This window comes from Sebastes umbrosus, chromosome 3 (assembly GCF_015220745.1).
Source record: "Sebastes umbrosus isolate fSebUmb1 chromosome 3, fSebUmb1.pri, whole genome shotgun sequence".
Classification (NCBI taxonomy): Eukaryota; Metazoa; Chordata; class Actinopteri; order Perciformes; family Sebastidae; genus Sebastes; species Sebastes umbrosus.
Genome location: NC_051271.1, coordinates 15992117 through 16016937, shown reverse-complemented (window position 1 = coordinate 16016937; position 24821 = coordinate 15992117). Strand labels below are relative to the sequence as shown.

General features: G+C 38.6%; 2 protein-coding genes across 4 annotated transcripts; one reads left to right on the top strand and one right to left on the bottom strand.

Annotated features, from left to right (window-relative positions):
* The first annotated feature begins 3236 nt into the window (after positions 1-3236).
* On the top strand, positions 3237-14311 carry acaa1 (acetyl-CoA acyltransferase 1). Its single transcript, XM_037765811.1, has 12 exons — positions 3237-3530; positions 5159-5252; positions 6296-6353; positions 6439-6518; positions 6905-6947; positions 7046-7144; positions 8467-8547; positions 10228-10418; positions 10492-10671; positions 11395-11450; positions 11894-12039; positions 12158-14311. Exons 1-12 carry the CDS (start codon positions 3357-3359, stop codon positions 12231-12233), a joined length of 1278 nt encoding a protein of 425 aa, XP_037621739.1. The 5' UTR covers positions 3237-3356; the 3' UTR covers positions 12234-14311.
* Positions 14312-24741, bottom strand: esf1 (ESF1, nucleolar pre-rRNA processing protein, homolog (S. cerevisiae)). 3 transcript variants are annotated; one of them, XM_037765736.1, is made up of 14 exons: positions 24636-24741; positions 23321-23750; positions 22587-22940; positions 22371-22484; positions 20856-20965; positions 20308-20460; positions 20105-20219; positions 18889-19081; positions 18615-18800; positions 17683-17810; positions 16594-16684; positions 15223-15317; positions 14964-15119; positions 14312-14814 (listed from the first exon to the last, which is right to left on the bottom strand). In XM_037765736.1, exons 2-14 carry the CDS (start codon positions 23726-23728, stop codon positions 14467-14469), a joined length of 2451 nt encoding a protein of 816 aa, XP_037621664.1. In that variant the 5' UTR covers positions 23729-23750; positions 24636-24741; the 3' UTR covers positions 14312-14466. The 3 variants fall into 3 exon arrangements, with proteins under 3 accessions (XP_037621664.1, XP_037621665.1, XP_037621666.1); XM_037765737.1 differs by having other exon boundaries at positions 22587-22939; positions 23323-23750; positions 24630-24737; XM_037765738.1 differs by having other exon boundaries at positions 18615-18794; positions 22587-22939; positions 23323-23750; positions 24630-24737.
* Positions 24742-24821: the final 80 nt, after the last annotated feature.

Genomic DNA, 24821 nt, shown 5'->3' with positions numbered 1-24821 from the left:
ACAGCCCAATAGGATCGCTCTCTCTCTGAAATGACTTGTGGTTGACCAAAGTCTCCCATCACGGGCTAGATTTTCTAATTCCTGAAAACAGAGCCATGAGGAGGAGCAGAAGTCTAGTTATCTCTAAGAACACTTGAATTACAATATGCTGAAAGGTTATTATGGAATTTTTGCGCAATGATGCCAAAAATATTCTGCTTAATGACGCTTTAAAGGTGGGAGATATAGATGATATCATCATATGCAATTTTGCACTACGATTAATAATAATAATAAAATACATTTTCTAGAAAAGTTAATAGGGAAATTGGATAAGACAGGACTGTCTGTTTTTGGCGAGTGCAGTGAATTAAATACCTGATAAATCAAAGCACTTCATCACAGTGATAGAGATATCATATATAAATCCAATATTGGCATGAAGCAGTCTTGATCATTGATTTACAGCATTGCCCATAATGTCCTAATACACTCAGAGATGTTAAAGGGAGAGTTATCACTGGTAACTAACACATTAACGCTATACCTAAAATCTGTACATGTAGAAAACAGCATGTATAATTTTCATCATCAGCTTCATTGTTGATTAATCCATTTGTTTGTTTTTATCAATCATTTAGATCCCAGAGTCCAAAACCTAAACATTGTTGTTGATTGGTCTCACTGATTAATGGACTAAACACTTGAGCACCAAGAATAAACCTGAAGTAGACAAGCCACTTCCATAGCACATTTTATTACAACTAAACTCTGTGACTTTAAAATGCACTCCTAAATGTGTGTTTTAAGGAGTTATTATGTTGTTATTGATGTAATCATCAATAACAACATGAACATGAATTTTTCCTCTCATGATGTTCAGACTTTGGTTTGAGTTGGAAACATTCCTACTGTTACTGTAGAACTGAAGGACTTTTATGTTTTAACCTGTTGGTTGTTTACTGTTGGTTGTTTTGGTATTTTAAAGGTGCTCTATACGATATCCAGATCATTAATATAACAGCAACAACTATTAGCTATGTGAAGATATAGAGGAGTAATGTCTACCTGAGCAGAGAATGAAGTCAGTCTCTCCCTCTGTGCGTGTCGTATTCTTAGCTTCTTTGTGCTTTGTTTACATAGTCTGGCTGGTTGCGCGTGCCTTTTAGTGAATGTGAGCGTGCCCCAATGGCTAACTCACGGCCGGCACTCTGCACTGCGCTCATACGGCGGTTATAGCTGATTACGCCATCTCGACTGACAGCACCGTCAAAGGAAGCGTAGCACCACCATCCGGTTCCCCCTCAGGTGAACACAGTTATCTCTGTCAGCACTGTTGCTGTTGTTAACGCTGTTAGCACCGTTAGCTGCGAGCCGTTCTGAATTTCGTGTTGAGCACTTTTAAAGCTGAATAATACCTTTTTATATTTGTATTTTGACAGCTGATCACATTCCTGTCTGTTACTTCACTTTTTATACACTACTTCCTATGGTGCTCTGTACTGTCGTCTTCTACTTCTCTGACGAAATGTGGCAATGTAAAGCGCATTTCATACGTAATCCACCTTGAATTCTACCTGTCCATCCTGCAGTATAACAGGATATCTGAAAGGATTTTAACTTTAACTGTACACTTTCTTTTGGTTGTATTTAAAGAACAGTATTCCTATAGTCAACAACTCCTGTGCTTTTATTTTGAAAAACATGACATCCTGTTTGTACCACATCCTGATTTAGTGTTTCATTAATGTTGCAGTTGTGTAAATAGTTCTGTGATTATGTCCTGACACACTTCTTCTTCATCTACTCTCTTTGAAAATGGAGGAAAAAAACAGTTTTATATGATTCTATATTGAAGAAACATATTTTTGGATGTCTTTGTTTCCTGTTATCTGACTCCAACCAGAATGTGCAGTGAGTCGGTGGCCTTATGAATGTGTTGTGACAAATTTGGAAATAAAGGTTCAGATGTAAAACTTTAGTTCTGTTCATCCTGCAGACAGTCATGTTTTCTGAAAGTTCATTCTGAATTATTACTAGACGCCTCATTGGCATACATGAAAGATAGAAAGAGCAGCTGTGATATCAAGCAGAAACATTCAGCGATGGAATGTAACTCAGTTCATTACTCATGTACAAATTTGAGGTACTTGTATTTTACTTGAGTATTTTAATCTCATACCACTTCTACTCCCCTAAATTTATCTGACAGCTTTAGTTACTTTACAAACTAAGTTTTTGTTTGCGCTGAAACAATGTGAAGATTTGCTGCTTTTCCTTAAGGAGTAAGAGCATTAAGGAGTTACAGCTGTTATAAGGTTTTTTTATATATATATATATATATAGCTGTGCCATAATCTATTTACACTATCCTTGCATTTTTATAAATGCATGCATTTATATTATTTGCATAGATCCAATTTTTCAGCATTATTATTTGGACTGTTGTTATATATATATGTATATATATATATTTCTTGTTTATATTTTCTTATGATTTTTATATATTTATATTTATATTCTAGATTGGGAGCAAAACGTAACTCAATTTCCCAATAAAGTATTTCTGTTTCTGATATTTATTTATTTCCTTGTAGGAGAGAGGGAAGTTCGTACCGAAGTGGCTGCTGTGTTTATACCCGGCACCTTAAAAGTCCCATATTGTAAAAAGTAAGATCTTTTATATTATAAAGCAGATTTTAGTGCTATATAAATACTGTGAAAGTATGGAAATGCTCAATATACAGAGAAATACACACAACTCGTTTTCAGAAACTGCACGTTTGAAACAAGCTGTCAGGATTTCTGTCCATTTGTGATGTCACATAGTTCAATATTTAGACCCTTTACGCAGTTTTAAACGTAAACATTCTAAATGTGTCCCAGTTTATTCCTGATTGCAGTGTATGTAAATGTCATCAGCTGACAGGAAGTACACATGGACCCAAGCTGTTGCCCAGCAACGCAATCCTGTTGCAATTCCGTCGAAATGCGCTAAAACGGAGCGTTTCAGACAGAGGGTAAATACAGGCATATTCAGGCAGACGGTATGAGGAAAATAAAGTTGTTTTTTTAACATTACAGCATGTAAACATGTTCTAGTAGAAACACAAAATACAAGTATGAACCTGAAAATTAGCATAATGGGACCTTTAAAAAGTAATAATCTAGTGAAGTAAAAATCATGTATAATGTTTCTCTCTGACATAAAACCGGAACCGGAAATGTTAAACAGTCGGACCAAAGGCGAAACAACAACACAGCTAGTTTGTCCCTCCGCGCTCTCCGTCCTTGTGTTGACAGCTGAGAGAGCAGAGTTCATTAACCAGACAGGCTGCAGCTGTTTGCCTCACACATTACCTGTTTTTGACGTCGTCATGCTCAGATTAAAGATCATTTCGGGCCATTTGTCTCCGTCCCGGTCCTCTGAACTCAGACGGGACCTGTGGAGGACTGAGTGCGGCTCAGCGAGCAGCAGCAGCCCGGAGGACGTGGTGGTGGTTCATGGACGGAGGACTGCCATAGGGAAGGCGAAGAGAGGAGCCTTTAAGGTAACAGCTCTTCACCTGGCTCACCTGGCTCACCTGCTGCCAGGTGGGCTAAAGTTTAATGATGAAGCTGATGCACAGTGAGGAAAACAACAACTGTACTGCAACTGTACTTGGAAGAAGTATTCAGATCCTTTACTTCAGTAACAGTACTAATACCACACTGTGGAAATACTCTTTATTTATTTTTTTTATTTTATTTTATTTATTTGCACATATATAAAACAGCACAAAATCCAGTCAATGAAAAGAAAAACAAGAAATGTGTCAGGAGAGGTCAAGAAGCCTTACAGGCTTATATACAAAGGACCTCCTCCCAACCCCAGAAGAACAACAAAACAAAAAGGGAGATTTGTAAAGTATTTAATAATCTTATCAATATAGGAGTGGGCAAATATGCTGCTTTATGCAAATGTATGTATATATTTATTACTGGAAATCAATTAACAACACAAAACAATGACAGATAGTGTCCAGAAACCCTCACAGGTACTGCATTTAACATAAAGAATGTACTCAAATCATAACATGGTAAACTGCAGCCCAACAGGCAACAACAGCTGTCAGTGTGTCAGTGTGCTGACTTGACTATGACTTGCCCCAAACTGCATGTGATTATCATAAAGTGTGTATGTCTGTAAAGGGGAGACTCGTCGGTACCCATAGAACCCATTTACATTCACATATCTTGAGGTCAGAGGTCAAGGTACACCTTTGAAAATGGCCATGTCAGTTTTTCCTCACCAAAATTTAGCCTAAGTTTGGAGCGATATTATAGCCTCCTTTCCGACAAGCTAGTATGACATGGTTGATTAAACCGTACCAGGATACAGTTACGTATTAACATAGGCCATGTAACAATGATCCTGTACTGTGGTACAGATGCCTCAGTGGTGCATCTGATAACCGGTGGAACTTCTGTGTAGTAACTTGGCAAATGGCCGGCTGTCTTTGGTCTGCAGAACCGCCAACATTCACAATGCTGCGGTCAACTCCTTGACCTGCAAAGGCAGTGAGCTACCTGTGCCATACTGTGCTACTCTTTCTGGTACTATAGTACTTGTTCTAGTATTAATACTCTACTATTGCTAATACTAAGGATACTATAGTTTTTTTTCCTCACTGTTCTATATTTTATATTTTTATTCTCACCTTATATGTTTGGACATATCGTTTTGCAACACAAAATCTCGTTTCACTGTTACGCTGATGATACACATTTATACCTCTCATTCAAACCACATGAAGTGAACAATCTAACTATACTGCATTCCTGTTTATCCAATGTCAAAGACTGGACAGCAGCTAACTGCCTACAATTTAATAGCAATAAAACACAGGCTTTGATCTTTAGTTAGATATCAGACACAGGACACATTTTACTGCACAACAAGTACTTTTACTGCTTTAAGCTGAGAATACTTCAGTACTTTTACTACTGATACTTTAACTACATGGAGCTGATAATACTTGTGTACTTTTACTTGAATAGGATTTTTATTTTTATTGGAGTATTTTTTACATATTTGTATTGGTTCTTTTACTTTACGGAGAACTACTCCCATCTCTGTTCTGCAGGCTGAGGCAGGTTGATCTGATATAATTGATTATTGATTATTGATTCCCTGCAGGACACCACACCTGACGAGATGCTGAGTGCAGTGATGGCAGCTGTGATGAAAGATGTTGGACTATCACCCGACAAGCTCGGAGACGTTTGTGTCGGTGAGATGAGACTTTGATTTTTTACATCGTTCTTTGACCGCTGTCATGTTGTGTGCGTGAAATGAATTTCCTCATTTAATATTTGATTTAATGTTAATCATTTGATTCTCTCTTAGCAGAGCTTGAACCACACAGACACACACACACTCATTCACAAAGTACATTAACTCAAGTCATGTACTTAAGTACAATTGAGATATTTGTACTTTATTTGAGTATTTCCATTTTATGTAACTTTATACTTTTACTCTATTACATCTCAGCGGGAAATATTGTACTTTTTACTCCACTACAATTATCTGACAGATTTAGTTACTTTGCAGATTCAGATAATAAATACAAAATATAATCAACAAATAAATGATGTATTATTGTGAATAAAAAAAACTTTATTAGATCTCTTGCTGAAGTGCAAAAGCTACCTGACTCAGCTCTAACTTTACCAACTGTAACATTAAAGTGATGAACACATCAATGCATCAATAATTATAATCCAATAATATTATATAAAATGGGCCAGTATGCAAAATGAGTACTTTTACTTTTTGTGCTTTAAGTGTATTTTGACGCTAATACCACTAATAATATACTTTCACTTTTGAAATTGAATTTAAAGTATTTCTAAACTGTGTTATTGCTACTTTCACTTAAGTAAAATATCTGAGTAATTCTTTCATCAATTGATGTGAAACAAGTTCAGGATGCAAATATTAATTAATTAAAAAGTTCAACATAAAACATATTAAGATACATTCTATTAGGGAATACTAACTTACAGCCATAGTTTATCGTTTTTTCTTAAAGGCAGGAAAATGTAATTAAACTTACTTAATTAAAGATTGTAGTCTATTTTATTCCATTGCAGCAGCACACAGAAAAGAGTACTAATGTGTACTCCGTTATGTTTGCTACACTGACTGGTGTTATATCTGTAACTGTGAAAACATCCCCCATATTCTTAAAATAACTGTAAAATGTTCTGACATAGATTTTAAATGTACTCTGGTGTGTGTGTGTATTGACCCGTGTGTTGCTGTCCACAGGTAACGTACTCCAGCCCGGTGCCGGTGCTCTGATGACCAGAGTGGCTCAATTCCTCAGGTCAGACTGAGACTCATCACTGATTCTCACAGTCATCCTCCTTCACTCAGTCACAATGTGTCTCACTGCTCTGTCTTCATTTCAGTGGGTTTCCAGAGACGGTGCCCTGCTACACCGTCAACAGACAGTGCTCCTCTGGACTGCAGGCTCTGTTTAACATCGCAGGTACAAACTCCTCACTCATCACTTTCTAACATATAAATATATATATATATATATATATATATATATATATATATATATATATATATATATATATATATATATATATATATATATATATATATATATATATATATATATATATATATATATTTATTTATCATACATTTGTAGCGTTCTTCCTCCTCCTTTGCAACAAGCTAGTATGACACCGATGGATTGGGTTTTCTAGTTTCATATGATGCCAGTATCTTCACTCTAGCTTTTCAAATTGAGCCTTTTACAACCTAAACATCACAAGTTGCATTAATGCATTATTATCGCGTTAACTTTGACAGCCCTAATAAATACACCATGTGTTTACTCTGTTTTTGACCCTGTTTGTGCAGGAGCCATCAGGAGCAGATCCATTGACCTAGGCCTCGCCTGTGGGTACGTTTATTTGTCATTTCAACTTAAAAAAATACAGTTAAAATTAAATAATATTCTCTTCACCAGAGTATAAAACTGCGTGTGCTCGTGTGTGTTAGCGTGGAGAGCATGTCTCTGCGTGCGGTAGGTCAACCAGGAGATGTGAGCTCCAGGCTGATGGACAACGACAAAGCCAGAGACTGCATCATACCGATGGGGTAAGACCACATACTGCAGGATACTGCGTATTTTATAACTCAGGAAAGGACTGAAGATCACTTAATTTGAATCAAAGGCTATAATCCCAAATTGAATGTAGCAAAATTTATTTATCAAAATCCTCAATTTGTTGTTGTGCCTCCAATTCCCCAAATCTGTCATTTTGTTCCAAAAATGTATTTTATGATACCAGAATTAGTCATAGCCACCTCTAAATGTGTGATAATCCCCAATGTGTTATAACACTATGACAACTGTATTACATTTACATAATTCCAAAGATTTGTTATAGAGCCCTAAAATGAATTTGTATAATCAAAAAATGTGCTATCACAATCCCTAAAATGCTGTAATTTCAAAATAGTTTTATCCCTAAATTTGCTATAATCCCCAAATGTGTTGTACCAACCCCTTAATGATTTTGTTATAATCCCATATTTTTTACAGCCCTGAAATATATTTATATAATCCCAAAATTAGTTATAGCAACCATAACATTATAGTATTATCCCAAAATTTTTTGTAATCTAAAAAATAAAAATTATCCTGACATTTGTTATAATCGCTAAATTGTTCCCAAAATGTACTTTTTAAAAATGACTGTATGTAACTTCAAATTTTGTAACATGGTCCTAAAATGTATTTATAAAATCTGTAAAACATCCAAGTGCCACAAAATGTATGTTCCCCAAATTTGTCTTAACACCACCTGTAACCACCAAAATTATTTTATTCTGAAATTTATTGTAAATTACAATCTTGAAATTTGTTATAGAAATCCCACAATTGTACAGCGCTAAAATGCATGTTTATACAGTAAAGCCAAGATAGAAACCACAAAATGTACTTATTGCAACCCAATAAATGTGCTGTAATCCCAAAATTGTTTTATCACAGAATTTGTTGTAATCCCCATGTACTGTTTATAATCCCAAATTTTGTTACGCGCCACCAAAATATATGCTTTTCATAAAAACCTCAAACTTTTATTACAATTCCACCATTTGTTAAAGCTCCTTGCTCGAACTTTGTTAAAGTACCGACAGAATCTGTTATAATCCCCCCAAAGAATTCCAAAACCTGTTGTAGCATTTCTTCTAATATATATGTTTGGTTACAAAATTTCCCTTCACAGATCTTGACTCCTGATTAGTTCCTCGCAGCCGTGTTATTGTGATCAAAAGCTTTATACTGCTGAAATACAGTTAATATTAGACTGACACCAGCATTCATCTCTCTATTTTTTTTCAGTGCATGTAGACGAAAACCACATCTATCTGAAAAGATAATCCATGTTTATATGTGTTCCTTATTTTTACAGCATCACCTCAGAGAACGTCGCAGAGAGATTCGGGGTCTCCAGAGAAAAGCAGGATGCCTTCGCTCTCAGCTCTCACCAAAAGTGAGTGAGTCAACGATTTTATGGCAAGAGGCAATGTGTGTTCGGGTTGACCGTCTGTCCGTACCTTTCTCATGAACGCGATATCTTAGGAACGCCTTGAGGGAATTTCTTCAAATGTGTCATAATATATGTCTAAAAATGTCATCCAAAAGACATAGTATGTCTAAAAAAGTCTTGAAAAAGTCATAGTATACTATATAAAATAAAAGTCATACTATAGTATGTCAAAAAAGTCGGTCATAGTATAGTGTGTCGACAAAAATCATAAAAAATACACAGTATAGTGTCTAAAAAGTCATAGTATTTTGTGTCGAATAAAGTCAGATAATATCATAGTATATTATGTCTAAAAATGTCAGAATATAGTATGTCAGAAATGTCATCAAGTCTTTATATAATATGTCTAAAAATGTCATAGTGTAGTATGTTGAAAAATGTAGTGAAAAAAGTCATTGTAGTGTATCGAAAAAAGTTACAGTATAGTATGTAAAAAAAATCATAAATAATTTTAGCACAGTATGTAATAAAATGCCATATTATAGTATGTCGAAAAGTTTCATGAAAACTGTCATAATATAGTATGTTAAAAAATTTGAAAAAAAGTAATAGTATAGTATGTCGAAACACATCATGAAAAAAAATCATAGAAGAGTATGTCGAAAAAAAAGTCCTAATATAGTATGTTGTAAAATTAAATGAAAAAAGTCATAGTATAGTATGTTGATAAAAGTTGTATCATAGTATGTCGAAAAAAAATTCATGGAAAAAGGTCATCGTCAGCATGTCGAAAAAAAAGTCCTAGTATAGTATGTCAAAAAAGTTTTTAAAAAATCTGTGTATTATGCTTAAAAAAAAGTCATATACTATGTCGAAAAAAAGTCATACCACAGTCTGTCAAAAAAAGTAAAAAAAGGCATAGTATAGTACGTCGAAAAATTTCATGAAAAAAATGGCATATGTAGTACGTCGAAAAAAATCATAGTAAAAGAGAGAAAAAAATTTTAATTAATCAACAGGTTGTCAGCAGAGCTACACAACTGGAAAATACATTTATGTTCCATTAATACATCAATAAATATGTTGAATATATAAGTTATAGACAAGACAACAGTAATGCAGTTTTACAAACTACAGGAGCAGCCAAGTGACATCAGAGAGTATTGACTACAACACACACAGTACCATACAAACAAGTACAGACTTCTTAATAAATAACATGTTTGATACAAACATAACCTGAGTAGGTAAACTCGGTTGTCATTTTCAACACTATTAAAATGGGGTGAGTGTGATAACAACAAATACTTTTCAGTACTTTTCATTTGTCTTTAAACGGCTCAGACTAATGAAGCACATCTCTCCTGGTCTGTTCAGCGTCTTTTGTTGCAGAGAAAAGAAACAGAAAAAGTGTAATTATTTTGTGCATCGAAAGTAAAAAAAAAAAAAAAAGTCATTGTATAGTATGTAGAAAAATGTTTTATAAAACTCCTGTATAGTATCTTGAAAAAATATCATTAAAAAAGTCATGGTATATTCTCTTGAAAATAAAAAAGTCATAGTATAGTATGTAGAAAAAAAAATTCATATTATAGTATGTCAAAAAAAAGTACTGATGAATTACCTGATTGTAAGAAGTCTGTCATAGTTTCAGCACCAACATATTTAACCTCCTTCACACAGAGCGCTCCGGGCCCAGAACACAGGTGTGTTTGCGCAGGAGATCGTTCCCGTCACCACCAGGTTTGTGGACGCTGAGGGTAAAGAGCGCGAGGTGGCGGTCCTTAAGGACGAAGGGATCAGACCGGGTACAACTCTGGCAGGACTGAGTAAACTCCGGCCGGCCTTCAAACCTGACGGCAGCACCACAGCAGGTCGGTCTTCACGCACCAGGTGAACTCATTCATCTCTCTCAGCTCTTACTGACTCAAACATGTTCTGCGTCAGGTAACGCCAGCCAGGTGAGTGACGGAGCAGCGGCCGTGCTGATTGGTCGCAGGTCTGCGGTTGAGGCTCTGGGTCTGCCAGTCATGGGAGTCCTGAGGGCCAGCGCCGTGGTGGGGGTCCCTCCGGATGTTATGGGTATCGGACCGGCATTCGCCATCCCTGCAGCTCTGGAACAGGCTGGTAAGATACTGTATGTGTGTGTGAACATTAATCATCTCACAGTGGTGGGAAGTAACATTTACTCAAGTATTGTTACTTTTTTTTGAGGTACTACTTGTACTTTACTTGAGTATTTCCATCTCAGAAGGAAATATTGTACATTTTACGTCACTACATTTATTTGATAACTTAAATTACTAGTTACTTTAAAGATGGAGATTAATATTAAGGCTTTCAATCGATAATTATAATCCAGTAATGTAACATTTATTATTCTGAAATGGGACATTCTGCATAATGAGTACTTTTACTTTTGGTACTTTAAGTATATTTTCATGTTAATACTTTTTTACCTTTACTTATTAAGTTAACATTTTGAATGCAGGACTTTTATTTGTAACAGAATATTTCTACACTGTGGTATTACTACTTTTACTTACGTAAAAGATCTGAGTACCTCTTCCACAACTGCATCCTCAACTGTCACCATGTGATATTTACATTGTGTTAAATTCTTAAAGTAGATGTTCTGCTGTTGTTGGTCAGATCACTAATGAACATACTTATTAATCCTCAAAGTATACAGGTAAGTAAGTGAGCCTGTTTATGCATACGAGTTGTTAAAAATCGACGATATAAGCACTTTAATTTGCATTCACGGTCCCGAGGGGATGAATTATAATAACTTTATTGATCCTTTTGGCTAAAAGGCTTCTTCTAACTCTACCGGTCTCCCTCCTTCAGGACTAACTGTGGCGGATATCGACGTGTTTGAAATCAACGAGGCCTTCGCCAGTCAGGTGAGTTCAGACCTAAATGTTAATGGATTTCTTCTTGCCAAATCACAACAACAAAAACAGACTGAATGGAATTTCATTTGTGATTCTCACAACATTGGAAAATTACTGTTTTTTCAATGTAATTCTTTGTACATCTGTACATTTCTCTAGAAACGGTATCCACATTACTCTGAGTACAGGGACCCCACAGTGGACAGTTTTTGTTTGAGTATTTTCTACATTACATTAACATGCGCCCTGAGTGAGCGGACCAGTGATCGGAATACCAGGTCTGAAACGGGCCAGTGAGGTCTGTGGAATAACAGAGACTCTGTTACTGGAAAGAGACGTTGGAGTGGAGACAAAAGTTTCTGCAGTGCAAAAAAACACTACTTTGTGTTAAGTGCGAGTAGCCTATGTTTTTGTGTGTGATTTGTTTGAACTGACCGTTTACTGCTGCTCAGGCTGTGTACTGTGTGGAGAAGCTGGGGATCCCGCTGGAGAAGGTGAATCCTAACGGCGGCGCCATCGCTCTGGGTCACCCTCTGGGCTGCACCGGAGCTCGACAGGTGGTGACGCTGCTCAACGAGCTCAGACGTAGAGGCAGGAGGTTCGTCTCAACAGATACACAAATAGTCACCATTTCTTACCGACGCACCAGACTTGTTTAACGTGCGTTCAGACGAGTTCTCTTAGGGTGTTCCTCTCTTGTGTTTTCCTGTCTGCAGGGCGTATGGCGTCGTGTCCATGTGCATCGGGACTGGGATGGGAGCGGCTGCTGTGTTTGAATACCCCGGACCGTAGGAGCCAAATCAAGACTGTCACTGTTAAGAGCCTCTTTCAGACATGACCGGTTATCTGCCTTCTTAAGACCTCATAGCGTTTTCTATAAGACTCAGGTGTGATTTGTTGCATCTCAGTAATCGTACAAACAAGATCAGGATGTTTATACAGCATGGCAACTAATTACAACAGTAATTGACACCTTGAAAGCTTTTGCAGGCGACCAGATCACTTAAATGGCAGAATGAGTAGCACATTCCTAAAAAAAACAGCGCGTGGTGGTGTCTGTATCTGCAGAGACCCTGCCCTTTGACTGTATTTTCTCTTTTCATTTTGCTGTGTTCGGGACATTTCTGTGCATCAACCTCTATAAAAACGTAGCGACCAGGTGCCAGATCGTAAGCACACATCCAAGAGGAAGCTACGAAAACGGTGGACACAGTGCCGGAAAAAAAGAAAGTCAAGTGGGGAAAGCTTGTTCTAAAACGAGAGTGAATCTGGAGTTAGCTTTTACCCGCTGGCGAGCACCGTAACTCTCAATGAGCCGGGGAGGAGGGTCCTACTTTGAATGTTGTGTTTACAAACTTAGGAGGGATAGTTGCAAAAAGAGTGAATCTTGTACTAAACAGACTGTGCATCAGAATCAGATCATTTATAGTAGAGTATCAGTGGGTCGTTCTTGCCAGATTCGCTTGCTGCACGCAGAGAAAATAGACCAGACGCCGAAACTATAGATAGCGAGCTGGCCATTGAGCTCCGTGGCACGTCGCGTCCTATGTGAACAGCCCAATTGATTTAAATGGGCGCCAAAACGACGCAGGCAGCGCTTCTCCGAAAATCGTTGCGCTTTCACCCCCTATGTGAACCCGAGGTTAAAGTAGCTCTGGTAGCCTGCAAAATCATTTGAAATATAATTTACTGGTCTTTTGTTTTTGGTTGCCATGCTGTATAAACTGATCTTGTGTGAACGATTACTGCCAGTGTAACTAATCCCACCTGAGGCATAAGACAATGTTATGAACCCATCCTTCAACAGCATGTCGCAGTAAACATCTCTCGTCTCGCGTGCCAGAAGCAAAATGTTGTGTGAGCATTACCACATTAATATTAAGTACATAACGGGTCTGTTATTGGAACAGCGTCAACATGAAACTCAAAAAGCCGTGACTTACCAGATAAATAAACTCACCAGTGTGACAGATTCCACGTCTGAAAGGGGCTACAGAGAGATTTGAATCAACCTTTAAATGAATCTCCTACTAAACTAACGCTGCTCTATTTTAGCTGTTAACATTTGTATAGAAGATTAATTTCAAACAGCAGCTGATTAAGTGCCTTTGATTTCATGTTGCTTATCAAACTACTGATTTATTCTGCTTTAATTCTTCAATTGAAGCAGGTAAATATTGCAGGAAGTGAGCTGTAAAAACTTCTCGTCTATTTTCTGCAAACTATAATCAAGGTAAAAAAAAAACAACACCTTTTGCGCAGTCGTGCCGTCATATGAACCGTCATATGAACCGTAAGTGCGCATATTTTCAGCTGCATAAATCAGGAATGAATGTTTTAAGATGAGTTTGATTTACTGTTAGTGTTTGAGGATGTTAAGAATACATTATGTTTTGTCAAATCTAAGGACCAATCCAAACCAGTAATTGTGTTTGTAAATTAATCTGCAGATATCGGGCCTCATGCAAGAACATTTTGGTTAAAAAATATTCATTTTATAAGCTTAAATTATTGATTTGATGTGAATGAAAGTTTAATTGGAAGCATGTGACTCCTGAAAGTGATGCGATGCGTTAGAGAGAAGATCGGAAAAGGTTGACGTGATGGGGCGTGACGAATCAGGGAAGGACACGTCATTACTGGTTAAGACCAATCAAGAAGTGAAAGTGGGTGTCTGCGTCATCGTTTTCACAGGTCTCCGTTTCTGTCCGTCCAGACTCAAACGCAACTCTGAATGAGGCCCAATCGATCACTGTTGTCATCTACAATGACTTTTAAATAACTGTAGAGCTTTGTAAAACTGAGATCCTGTGAAGAATAACTTCACAATACTGATTTTCTATGTATAAAAATAAAACATTTCAACATGATCTGATGCAGCAGGATTCGGTTTTTACTAAAAATGTGCTCGATTCCTCGTGTGGTATTTTTTTCTGTACAAACACGGCAATCCAGGAGGAAGTTTTAGGAGGAATCACTCAGTCCGCTTTCTTGTAAAAACATTTGTAGAAAAGTTGAGTCAAACCTACACCAACTTCTGTTTCTTCCGAGCCTGAAACTGCTCCGTTTTGCTTTTGATCGACTTGATGAGCAGAGACAAACTGGGGTCCATGGATTTCTTCGAGGTGCCCTCGCCTGTCGGAGCGTCAGAGTCATTTTCCCGTTTCTCCCCGGCGGCCTCCCCCTGTGTGGGCGTGACCTTCTGAGCGCTGAGTTTGTCCTCCATCCGCCGCTGCTCCTCCCCTCGTCTGCGCTGCTTCTCGGCCTGGATGCTCTGCGTGGCTTTAGTCTTCTTGTAGTTGGGGTTGGACGGGTCCAGGTTGAACAGGTGGGAGGTGAACATGGCCTGGAAACGAGGGTCTTTAACGTCCACCTGGACGCACAGACAGACGGGAGAGGGATTGTTATAGGTTGACACAGATGTGGATCATTTAAATTTAAAATTTTGGTGAACTGGCCCCTACAGTATTTTTTTGGAGTACTGGTCCAAACCCAAACAGCACGTAGTTTCATTAAACTGACCTGGAAGTCGTCGCCCTCCAGCGGCTCCTCGCCCTTCTTCAGCAGCTTCTTCCTCTTCTTCTTGCTCAAGTTCTGCTCCTCCACGATCTTGTCGTAGTTGAAGTGTTTGTGTTTGGTGCCGGCGGCGTCGTCCTCCATCAGCAGAGCCATCTCCGCCTGCACACAGAAACACAAACGCAGGTTTAGAACAGGTTGGTTATCATGTGGCTGGCTGGCGTTCTGATCCACAGGTTTGGTGATTTTGGGATTGAACTCTGACCTTTTGTTTCTCCAGCTCCTCTTCCTCCTCAGGTGTCCGCTCCTCTTCCTCCTGCTTTTTATTCTTCTTCTTCCCCTTCTGTTTCTTCTTCATGTCTGCGGACACATCAGACAACACTGATACTGAACGTTCCTAATGATGTACATGCTGAGAAACAAAATAATCTAAACCTCAAAAGGTCTGTTTCCCGTACCAACTTTCACTTTTTTTAAATGGAAACGCCCACTTATCCGTTAGCAAAGTAAGGTAATCAATAAGGTTATGAATAATGGGAACGCTAGCACTAGCTGAGTCAACGTTAGCTGTGCTAAATTTGAAAATAACGGAAAGAGTTAGTGGGCTGCACGGTGGTGCAGTGGTTAGCACTGGCGCCTCACAGCTAGAGGGTTGCAGGTTCGAATCCGGCTTGGGACCCTTCTGTGTGGAGTTTGCATGTTCTCCCCGTGTTAGCGTGGGTTTTCTCCGGGTACTCCGGTTTCCTCCCACAGTCCAAAGACATGCAGGTTAGGTTAATTGTGGACTCTAAATTGCCCGTGGGTGTGAATGTGAGCGTGAATGGTTGTCTGTCTATATGTGTCAGCCCTGCGATGGACTGGCGACCTGTCCAGGGTGTACCCTGCCTTCGCCCAATGTCGGCTGGGATCGGCTCCAGCCCCCCCGCGACCCCTAACGGGATAAGCGGTTGCAGATGGATGGATGGATGGAAAGAGTTAGTTCAGATTTTCTATATATATGTATATACGTCAGGTCACGTGGGGAAAGGTTTTTAGGAAGGCTTGAGACAAATAACATTTTGACTCTAAAACATACGTACATAAATTTGAATGTTTGGATTTGAATACATAAGGAACACATGGGGAGATACAGAATGATATAAAAACCTAAGAAAACAGATCCACAGAGGACAATAACTGAACTATAAGCTGCATGTAAATATATCAATAAATATACTGTATAAAGACGTGCATATAGTATACTGTACATAATATCCACCTATTTCATGTATATAAAGTAATCTAATTCCAACACTCTGCACTATTGAATTCTTGTTAACTATTTACAGAAACTATGTAAAGACTTTGTATGTTGTTATTCATTGTTGCTTTATTAAACTACTATATTTATAAACTTGTAAAATGTTTTCACCTACTTGTATGGATATTATATTTAAATGTTTATTTGTTGTCCTTGTTTTTAGCTGTTTGTCTATTTCTATCTTCCTGTAAATTGTTCTCGTAACATTGATTGCAACAAAAAACACTACTCTAACACAAACTCTACTTTTATACTAAGAGAGGTGATGAAAAATAACATGAGCATGTCCTACAACCCCCTACTGTGACTGACTGATTAACTGACGGTATTGATTACCTGTAGCGGCGAGCTCCTCTGCGAAGAAGGGGTCACTGAGGTCGATGTCTGGAGGAAGCTCGTCGTCGCTGAGTTCTTCATCATCCTCTCCCTGATACAAGAGAAAATATTAAACTGATTAATAAAACTACAGAAGGAACAGTTAATGGAAAATTAATAAAAAAAATAGACCCCATAAAAGTTGAGTGAGGTTGAGTGAAGTTTCTTAAGTCGATTATTACTGATTTGTTGTTTTCTGATCAGGGTTTACCAAGTTATTTTTCAGTTAGTGCTAAAGATCATATTCACAGTTTGGAAAATACAAAAAAACAAAATGAAAACCAACTTGTTTTTTTAAGATACCGTGAGGATTGAACAGAGTTCTTGAATAAAGTGGGAACATCTCACAACATCTGCACCTTTTCCACCTGTAATCAACACAGCTCAGAGTCCAAATACACCAGGGACCAGATGTATAAATGATGTGTACACACAAAAACCATGCATTCCCCTTTTCCCACACATACTGGTATTTATAAAAGATTAATGTGTTGCCTCATGCAGACTTCAGACCAGCATACACACAGTTTTAGCTGAGATAACTGTAAGTGATATGATAATGACGAGATTGAATATAAAGGTGAGAGACGCAACCTTGGAGTAAAACATTGTTTTTAGGTTGTTTGTTAATTTCATTGATTGTGTAAATGTCAATCAAACTTAATTTTAAATTTATAAGTGATGAATTTCATCATTTTTATTTACATTGGAGCCATCGTCTTCTTGTTAATGATCGTTTAATTTGATCCTGAATTGTGAAGCACTTCAGTCTGTTTCAGCATGAGCGCTATGATTGGATCATTAGCGTATTCTGTGTGTTCTCTTCAGCCCAGATGTTAATCAAACATTGGACTTCATTGGTGCATGTGCGTCCAGCTCCACAATGATTGAGATTTGTAAAACAGAATCAGGCGTAAAGCTTTATAAATCTGACAAAAAGACTTGCGTATGCATATTTCTGTCTCTGTGCGTACACAGAGTTTTAAACACCTGGCCCCTGTTATTAACTCTGTGGTGCTGCTAGTGTTGAAAGTTGACAGTTCAACTCACCTCTTTTCTTTGAGATTTCTTCTGCTTCTTCTTGTCTTTCTTTTTCTCTAAGAACTCCTCCCAGGGCGTCAGCTTGTCCTTCCCCTCCATCTTCTTCTTCACCAGCTGCTCCGTCGTCTCCTTCAGCCCTGCAGACAGATAAAACGCACATTTAATAAACTAATTACAGCTCATAACTGCTGTCAACTGGGGACTTTTAGAACCGTTTGGTGTTTAATGCAATCCATACACCAATAGAATAGCAGTTACATGCAGTAAAATGATAAATTATTGGTATTAAAATTAGACAGATTTTAACCTCTTCCACTCCTCGAGGGCGCCAGCGCCCTTGGCCGACTTGACTGACCTTTTCAGAGGCTGAAGTACGCTCAGCTTGTCGGGAAGAACGCTAAATAAAGCTATGAAGTTAGGCTAAATTTTGGCGAGGAAAAACTGGCATGGTGATTTTCAAAGCGGTCCCTTTGCCTCTGACTTCAAGATATGTGAGTGAAAATGAGTTCTATGGGTACCCACGAGTCTCCCCTTTATATGCCCACTTTATGATAATCACATGCAGTTTTTTGCATGCAGTATAAATGTGTTATTTTTCTGCTATTCTTAAATGGTGTATTTGAATATTTCTTTATACTGGGGTCCCTCAACAGTCTTGTTTAAATTGTGTATCACTGTAAAGCTGAGACTCTTGTGGATCCAATGAGTCCAATTGTATTCATGTGATGATGTTAGTTCCCATAGTAGCCATTTCATTGTAGTGAAACCATGTTTTGAAACTTGCCCTGTGGTGATCTCTAGGATAATCACAGCCTCAGCCTTTATCGCCACACACTAGAGACCTAGAGCATTCAGAAGATGGATGGCTTTCCTAGGTAGATTGACAATAAGGGGGTTTCTGAGCTGGTTCACTCGCTGGAGATGAGAAGGTTTCCTCGTACCTGGCACCCAGGTGATCTCCATCTCCATGCCTTTGTCCTCATGCAGCTTCTTCTCTTTGTCCTGGATGCCTTTCAGCAGCTCTCTGTACTTGGAGATCTGCTCCTCGCTTTTCTTTTTCATCTTCTTCTCTTTCTCCTTCTGCGGTTTCTTCTCCACGACGGGCTCTTCTGTCCGTTTAGCTACAACTAGAAAGAGATAACGACTCCTCAGTGCTGCTTCGTCTCATCAAAGAACATTTTCTCCACATTAATTTGTCTCTAGTTACTGTCTCACCCTCTGCTGCTTTGTCATCGTCTCCACTCTCCTGCTCTCCAAACTCAAACCCTCCTCCTTCACCCTCCTCCTCATCTTCACTGGAGGAGGCCAGGTAGGCGTTGAAGTCCATGGCCAGCAGCTCGCTCTTGTTGAAATTCCTGCTCAGGGCGGTCACACGCTCGTTGTCCGTCTCATCCCACGTCAGCTGCACCTGATTGGTTAAACAGATTCACACACATCAGTCCCAAAGTCTTGTTGTTTGTCTTTATTAACGACAACAAGGAAGATATGTGTCATATATTATATACACTGGATTATAATCATTGATGTTTTAATGTGTCCATCACTTTAATGTTGCCGCTGGTAAAGGAAGAGCTCATTTTGAATTACTATATATACTGCTGACTAGTTTGTTAATTTCACCAAGGGATCATTTATCTTAACCTATAATACTGCATCATATAATTGTTGATTATATTTTGTTTTATCTGCAAAGTAACTGAGGTTATAAATAAACGTAGTGGAGTATAAAGTACAATATTTCCCTCAGAAAGTTAGTGGAAGTAAAAGTATAAAGTATCAGAAAACTGAAATACAAGTACATCAAATTTGTACTTAAGTACAGTACTTGAGTAAATGGACTTAGTTACTTAGTAAAGACCCGGTTCTTTCTGCAGTTAAGTTTAATAAAGGCCTCAGCCAGTATTTAAGAATTTATAATAATAATACAATCATTTCTAAACAATATCCCTAATTGGCAAAAAAAAATCATATAAATATAATAATAACCAGGCCATCTGATGAAAAAGTTAGAGTTAGTTAGCATTTAATATTGCAATTAAATGAATTAGAGCTGCAACGATTAATCAATTAGTTGTCAACTATAAAATAATCGCCAACTATTTTGATAATCGATTAATCGGTTTGAGTCCTTTTTGTAAGAAAAAAAAAGTCTATATTCTCTGATTCCAGCTTCTTAAATGTGAATATTTTCTGGTTTCTTTACTCCTCTATGACAGTAAACTGAATATCTTTGAGTTGTGGACAAAACAAGACATTTGAGGACGTCATCTTGGGCTTGTGGAAACACTGAAAAACCCTTTTCACCATTTTCTTACATTTTATAGACCAAACCAGTTGCAGTCCTAAAATGAATAATAAATCCCTCTGTTGATATATTCGTTTGACTTTTACTGGCAGTATTTGCTTTGATAGTAGCTATCAGTCTTCCTACCTTTGATGTTGCATGGGCAGATGAGGTGAACAGTTTGGGCGTGTAGGCTGAGAGGTTCACATCCGTCGCCACGTCTTTGGGCTCCTCGTCAAACTTGACTTCATCAGGAATAAACCTGATCAAAAAAAGAATCAAGGGAGGGTTTAAATCATTGCTTTTCTAGATGACTTTCAGTAATCAATTTGTATTCTCTCTTCTCTCACCTGAGGTCCAGGACGGAGCAGCTGCTCTCATACTCGAAGCCGTCACACTCCTGGTAGATTTTGGCAGCGGTGTCGGCCGAGTCACACTCCACTACGGCGTAGAAATACTTCAGCCGCTTGAACTGGTAGTCACGCATCTTCTCCCTGTAACCTCTGAGAGGACACACACACACACACCAACACACACAGCATCAGCAGATCCAGAGGAAGAAAACTTTAAACAGTAGAAGCAGAGTTGAGATTGCTGGTACAACTTCAAGGAGAAGAGGAAAAACAACACTTGTAGTAAAACAATTTAAATGTCAGACCAACACATTTCAGCTTGTAACCTTCATCATAAAACACATTACAAAGAACATTTAAATAAGACGAGAATGAAAAGGTTTAAAAGGTATAATATGTAACATTTCTGCATTAAAATGTCTAAAAGCGACTCCACCGATGTTATATGTTTTGTTGAATTGTATACTTACATTATCCAAAATGTTTCCGACAATTTTCTAACCTAAAGAAATCTGTAATTTTAATCAAGGTAATGGTGCATTTACCTCTCCTCCTCGTTGTCGTCCTCTGAGTCGTCGGGCAGAGCTTTCAGCTCCAGAGGTCCCTGAGTCGCCTCCCCCTTCAGCCTCTCCTTCCCAAACTCTGATGGGTAGATCTAAGACAATACCCAGCATGCACTGCTGTTTATCTCTCTTACAGACAACATTCAACAGTTTGAAAAGTGACCCACTTCATGAGTCCATACTAACGCAGACAACTCTGAAAGAATGCTACCACTGAAAACGAGCTGCAGAGTGGATACATTTGTCTGATGGAGGTTCTCTCAGGTCGCATTTAGGAACCTCCATCTTACTATCTTATACATGTGCAGTTGTCATAACAACGGAAACAGGTTTCCATGGTGGAGAGGAGGATGTGTGGCTCAGGTTCTATCTGTTTGGCAACATCTGGAAGCTGCTCAACATCCTCCTGGATCCATATTCTCCATATATGTCTATAATATATCTATAATTATTAGGGCTGTTAAGGTTAACGCAATACTAACGCGTTAATGCAAATTAGTTTTAACGCCACTAATTTCTTTAACACATTAGTGCAACTTGAGATTCTTAGGTTGTAGCGGGACTTTTTTTTACCCCCAGGTATGAGTCACATGACTTTGATTCGAGTCACAGATTTGATGACTGACTTCACTTGGACTTGAGCCTTTTGACTTGATACCTTCCCCCCAGCCTAAAGATTAAAAACTACGTTATTTAGTGTTTAAGAGTGCCACGAATCAATTCATTTACTTTCATGTCCCGAATCAGCTAACGTTAACACTATTCATTACTAGCAAGTCGATACTTAATATACCAAGTTGGTGCCAAAATTCTGAAAACGTGACGGTACTTGTTTTTCTACAGTTCCACAGGTACCGTCAAGGCTGGAGACTAACAGCATCCCGGGGACGATAGAAAATGTGTTTGGGACGCAGTAAACTCACTATCGAAGTGTCCAGGGGATGCAACCTATTTTTTCCCTGATACTGCTACATTTGATTTGATATTTATTATTATTGTATCATACACAAATAATATGCCACTATTATTTTGAAAATAAAGAAAATAAAAGAAAGAAACCAAAGTAGCTACATTGTGAACAATAAATCTGTGTTGAAATCGGCAGGACGAGAGATTTACATTATGATGTGTTCAGGCTCTATTCAGTAAAAATGAGTATTGGGCGAAGGTAAATTATAACGTTATCATGATGTGTTCAAATTTAATCTTATAAAATGTAGTTTTTGCAGAGAAACTTTAATAAATGTAGTTGTTTGAAGGAGATGTTTTCACATCAATATCAAATAGATAATAGAGAGAGAATTATGAGCTGTTTAACTTCCTAACAAAGACCAGTATGCAAACGGTTATTAAGGAGTACATGGGATTTATTGTTTTACTTTTGTTTTTTCCGTGGTATCGAATTGGTATTGAGAATCGTATAATTTCACTGGTACTACTAAATTTCTGGTGTCGTGACATCCCTCGTGCCCACGTCTACTTATTAACTGGCTTTACCTTGACAGACAGCACGGCTCCTCCTTCAGGTAAGAAGGAGTTGACCAGAGCCAGCAGGTCTTTAGCTTTCATTCGGTCCCAGTCCATGTTGCAGACGGCCAGTCGGGCAGAAATCTGACACACAAACATTCAGAAAACACAAACGCAGTGTTAAGAGTGTTCATGTTTCCTGGTCAGGTGAGCACAACTTCCTCCCTCAACTAGACGCCACCTCACCTCGTCGCTTTGTGGAGCGTCTTTAGCCAGCTCTCCCCAGTTGTGTTCAATCTCCTCTTCCTCTTTCCTCAGGATGGCGTCCACATCGTCGTCATCGTCTTCATCCGAGCTGGTCTCTATGTTTCCCTTCCCTCTGGCATGATCCGGCTCGCTGTCACTGTCCTCCTCCGAATCCAGACCGGACTCCTCCTCATCATCTGATCCACTCGCCACATCACTCTCCTCTTCTGCATCATCATCATCGTCGTCGTCTTCTTCATCATCTCCATCCTCCTCACTGCCGTCTGTGACACTGTCTCCCAGGTCAACATCATGCTTTTTGGCAGTTTGCTGCGCCTCATCATCTTCATCATCTGAGGAACATAATAAGAAATGTAACAGTCAGAGGCGTCGGCAGTGACATTTATTTACACTGAATTGTATTATTAGTGAACTTTACAGATACAAAAAGAACAAAAAGATCATTGCAGCTGCCTACGTTGATGCGAAAATAAACATACAGAAATAAAATGGGTAACAGAATCGAGGGGGGTCCCTTTTACCAAATTTGCAAAATGAAGTAATTTCCTCTCCTGATAACATTGAGACATTTCACTAATCAAAACAAACTCCATATTACAACTACAACAAGTATCTATTACTGTCAAGCCCTGCAACCTGACATATAGGACTGGGTGAAATGTTGAATCTGTGCTCGTTTCCTCAGCCTGCATCTCAATCAGAAACATCTACTCACCCTCTTCAACAACTCTGACGCCTCGTTCAGGCCGCTCTACTCTAACGTCTCCGCTCTGCACTGCTTTTCCGCTCTTCACCTCTCCATCAGCCTTCACCAGCTTCTCCTTCACTTTTTTCTTTTTCTTGCCCTCTGCCGCCTTCTTGCTCTTCACATCCTCATCGTCTTCGTCCTCTGAGTCGGAGACTTTGTAGAAGCGCTTCAGGTCCTCTGTGGAGGTTTGATTGATGGGACGGCCTCGTTTGTCCACCGTGTACTTCACCTTGAAGCGCTTGTCGTGAAACATGGACTGGAAACGCTTGTCGATCTTGATTTTGCGTTCCCTCTCTGGCATTTCCCAGAATCTGGGATCCTTCTGCACCCGCTGGAAGCGCTCATCGCCATCCTGCTTCTTTTTGGATGACATGGTGGCAAACTTCAAGTGTCACCTGAAAAAATAAAAAACAGGACAAATTGTTGGGTCACATGCACAACAAGCACTGAGCCTCTTTCTCTTATCATGTGCATCTATATTCCAACAAATTGTGTGGATTTAGCTTTATATGCACATACTGAATAATGAATCTGGACGACCTGATCCTAGACTTTTCTCAGCCTCTAGTGGACTTGACTTGTTTGTTTGGTTCAGTCTCAGTGTTTCCAGCAGAAGGCAGCTGTTTTTTGATAAACCCACAGTGCATTAACTGCTCAGCAGAAAACAGCATACAGTATTTAACATTTGAGAACTTAAGCATCTTTTATTATATGTAAATATATAAAAGAAGAAAAACATGTTCACATTGACAGGGAACATTTTACTGCACAATGAGTACTTTTACTTTCCATACTTTAAGATCATTCTGCTGACACATTTACTTAAATGTTAAAGGTTTTGAATGCAGGACTGTTACTTCTTGTAGTGGAGAATTTTCTCAGTGTGGTATTAGTCATGTTAGTTACCACCACTGACTGTAAGTAAGACTGCTTAACTGTTTCCAATCAAAGTCTAAATACTCAGTTTAAATACATCTTATAAAGCTTAGAAACAGAACCACTTATTCTCTCTGGACCTGTAACGTTAAATAACTTGTAATGAACCACATAGTGAACATTTAATGACCTAAACAAACTGTTAAACAGAGCTTCAGTCTCAGTGAACTCATCATGTAAACAAACAAAATGTCCGAACAGGAGAAGAAAGACACTAAACGGAGGTAAAACCAGGCAGCAGCTGACACTACACACAATACTGAGCATGTATCTCTAAGAATATGTGATAATTGACTTTAAAATAACGTTTTAAAACAACAAGAATCATAAAAACACACCTTTACCTCTCTGGTCTCTCTGGTCTCCTGCTACACGTGTTTACCCAGCATGCAACTCTTCCGTGACCTTTTTACGTTCCCGCCCCTTTCTTGGTAAGGCGAGCGAAGTGGGACAAAAGACGGAAAACGCGCAACAACAAGTCAGATACTGAAAAAACATTTTCTAGCTAAAATTATTTTCAAAATAAGACT

What these genes read in the sequence shown, in the direction of transcription:
- acaa1 (XM_037765811.1), top strand. Translation starts at nt 3,357, where the DNA reads ATGCTCAGATTAAAGATCATTTCGGGCCATTTGTCTCCGTCCCGGTCC. An exon ending in GACCTAGGCCTCGCCTGTGG is followed by an intron (nt 6,948 to 7,045) that starts GTACGTTTATTT and finishes CGTGTGTGTTAG; the next exon opens with CGTGGAGAGCATGTCTCTGC. An exon ending in TGCAGCTCTGGAACAGGCTG is followed by an intron (nt 10,672 to 11,394) that starts GTAAGATACTGT and finishes TCCCTCCTTCAG; the next exon opens with GACTAACTGTGGCGGATATC.
- esf1 (XM_037765736.1), bottom strand. Translation starts at nt 23,728, where the DNA reads ATGTCATCCAAAAAGAAGCAGGATGGCGATGAGCGCTTCCAGCGGGTG. An exon ending in TCAGAGTTGTTGAAGAGGGT is followed by an intron (nt 22,941 to 23,320) that starts GAGTAGATGTTT and finishes TTATGTTCCTCA; the next exon opens with GATGATGAAGATGATGAGGC. An exon ending in TGGAGGGCGACGACTTCCAG is followed by an intron (nt 14,815 to 14,963) that starts GTCAGTTTAATG and finishes CTGTGCGTCCAG; the next exon opens with GTGGACGTTAAAGACCCTCG.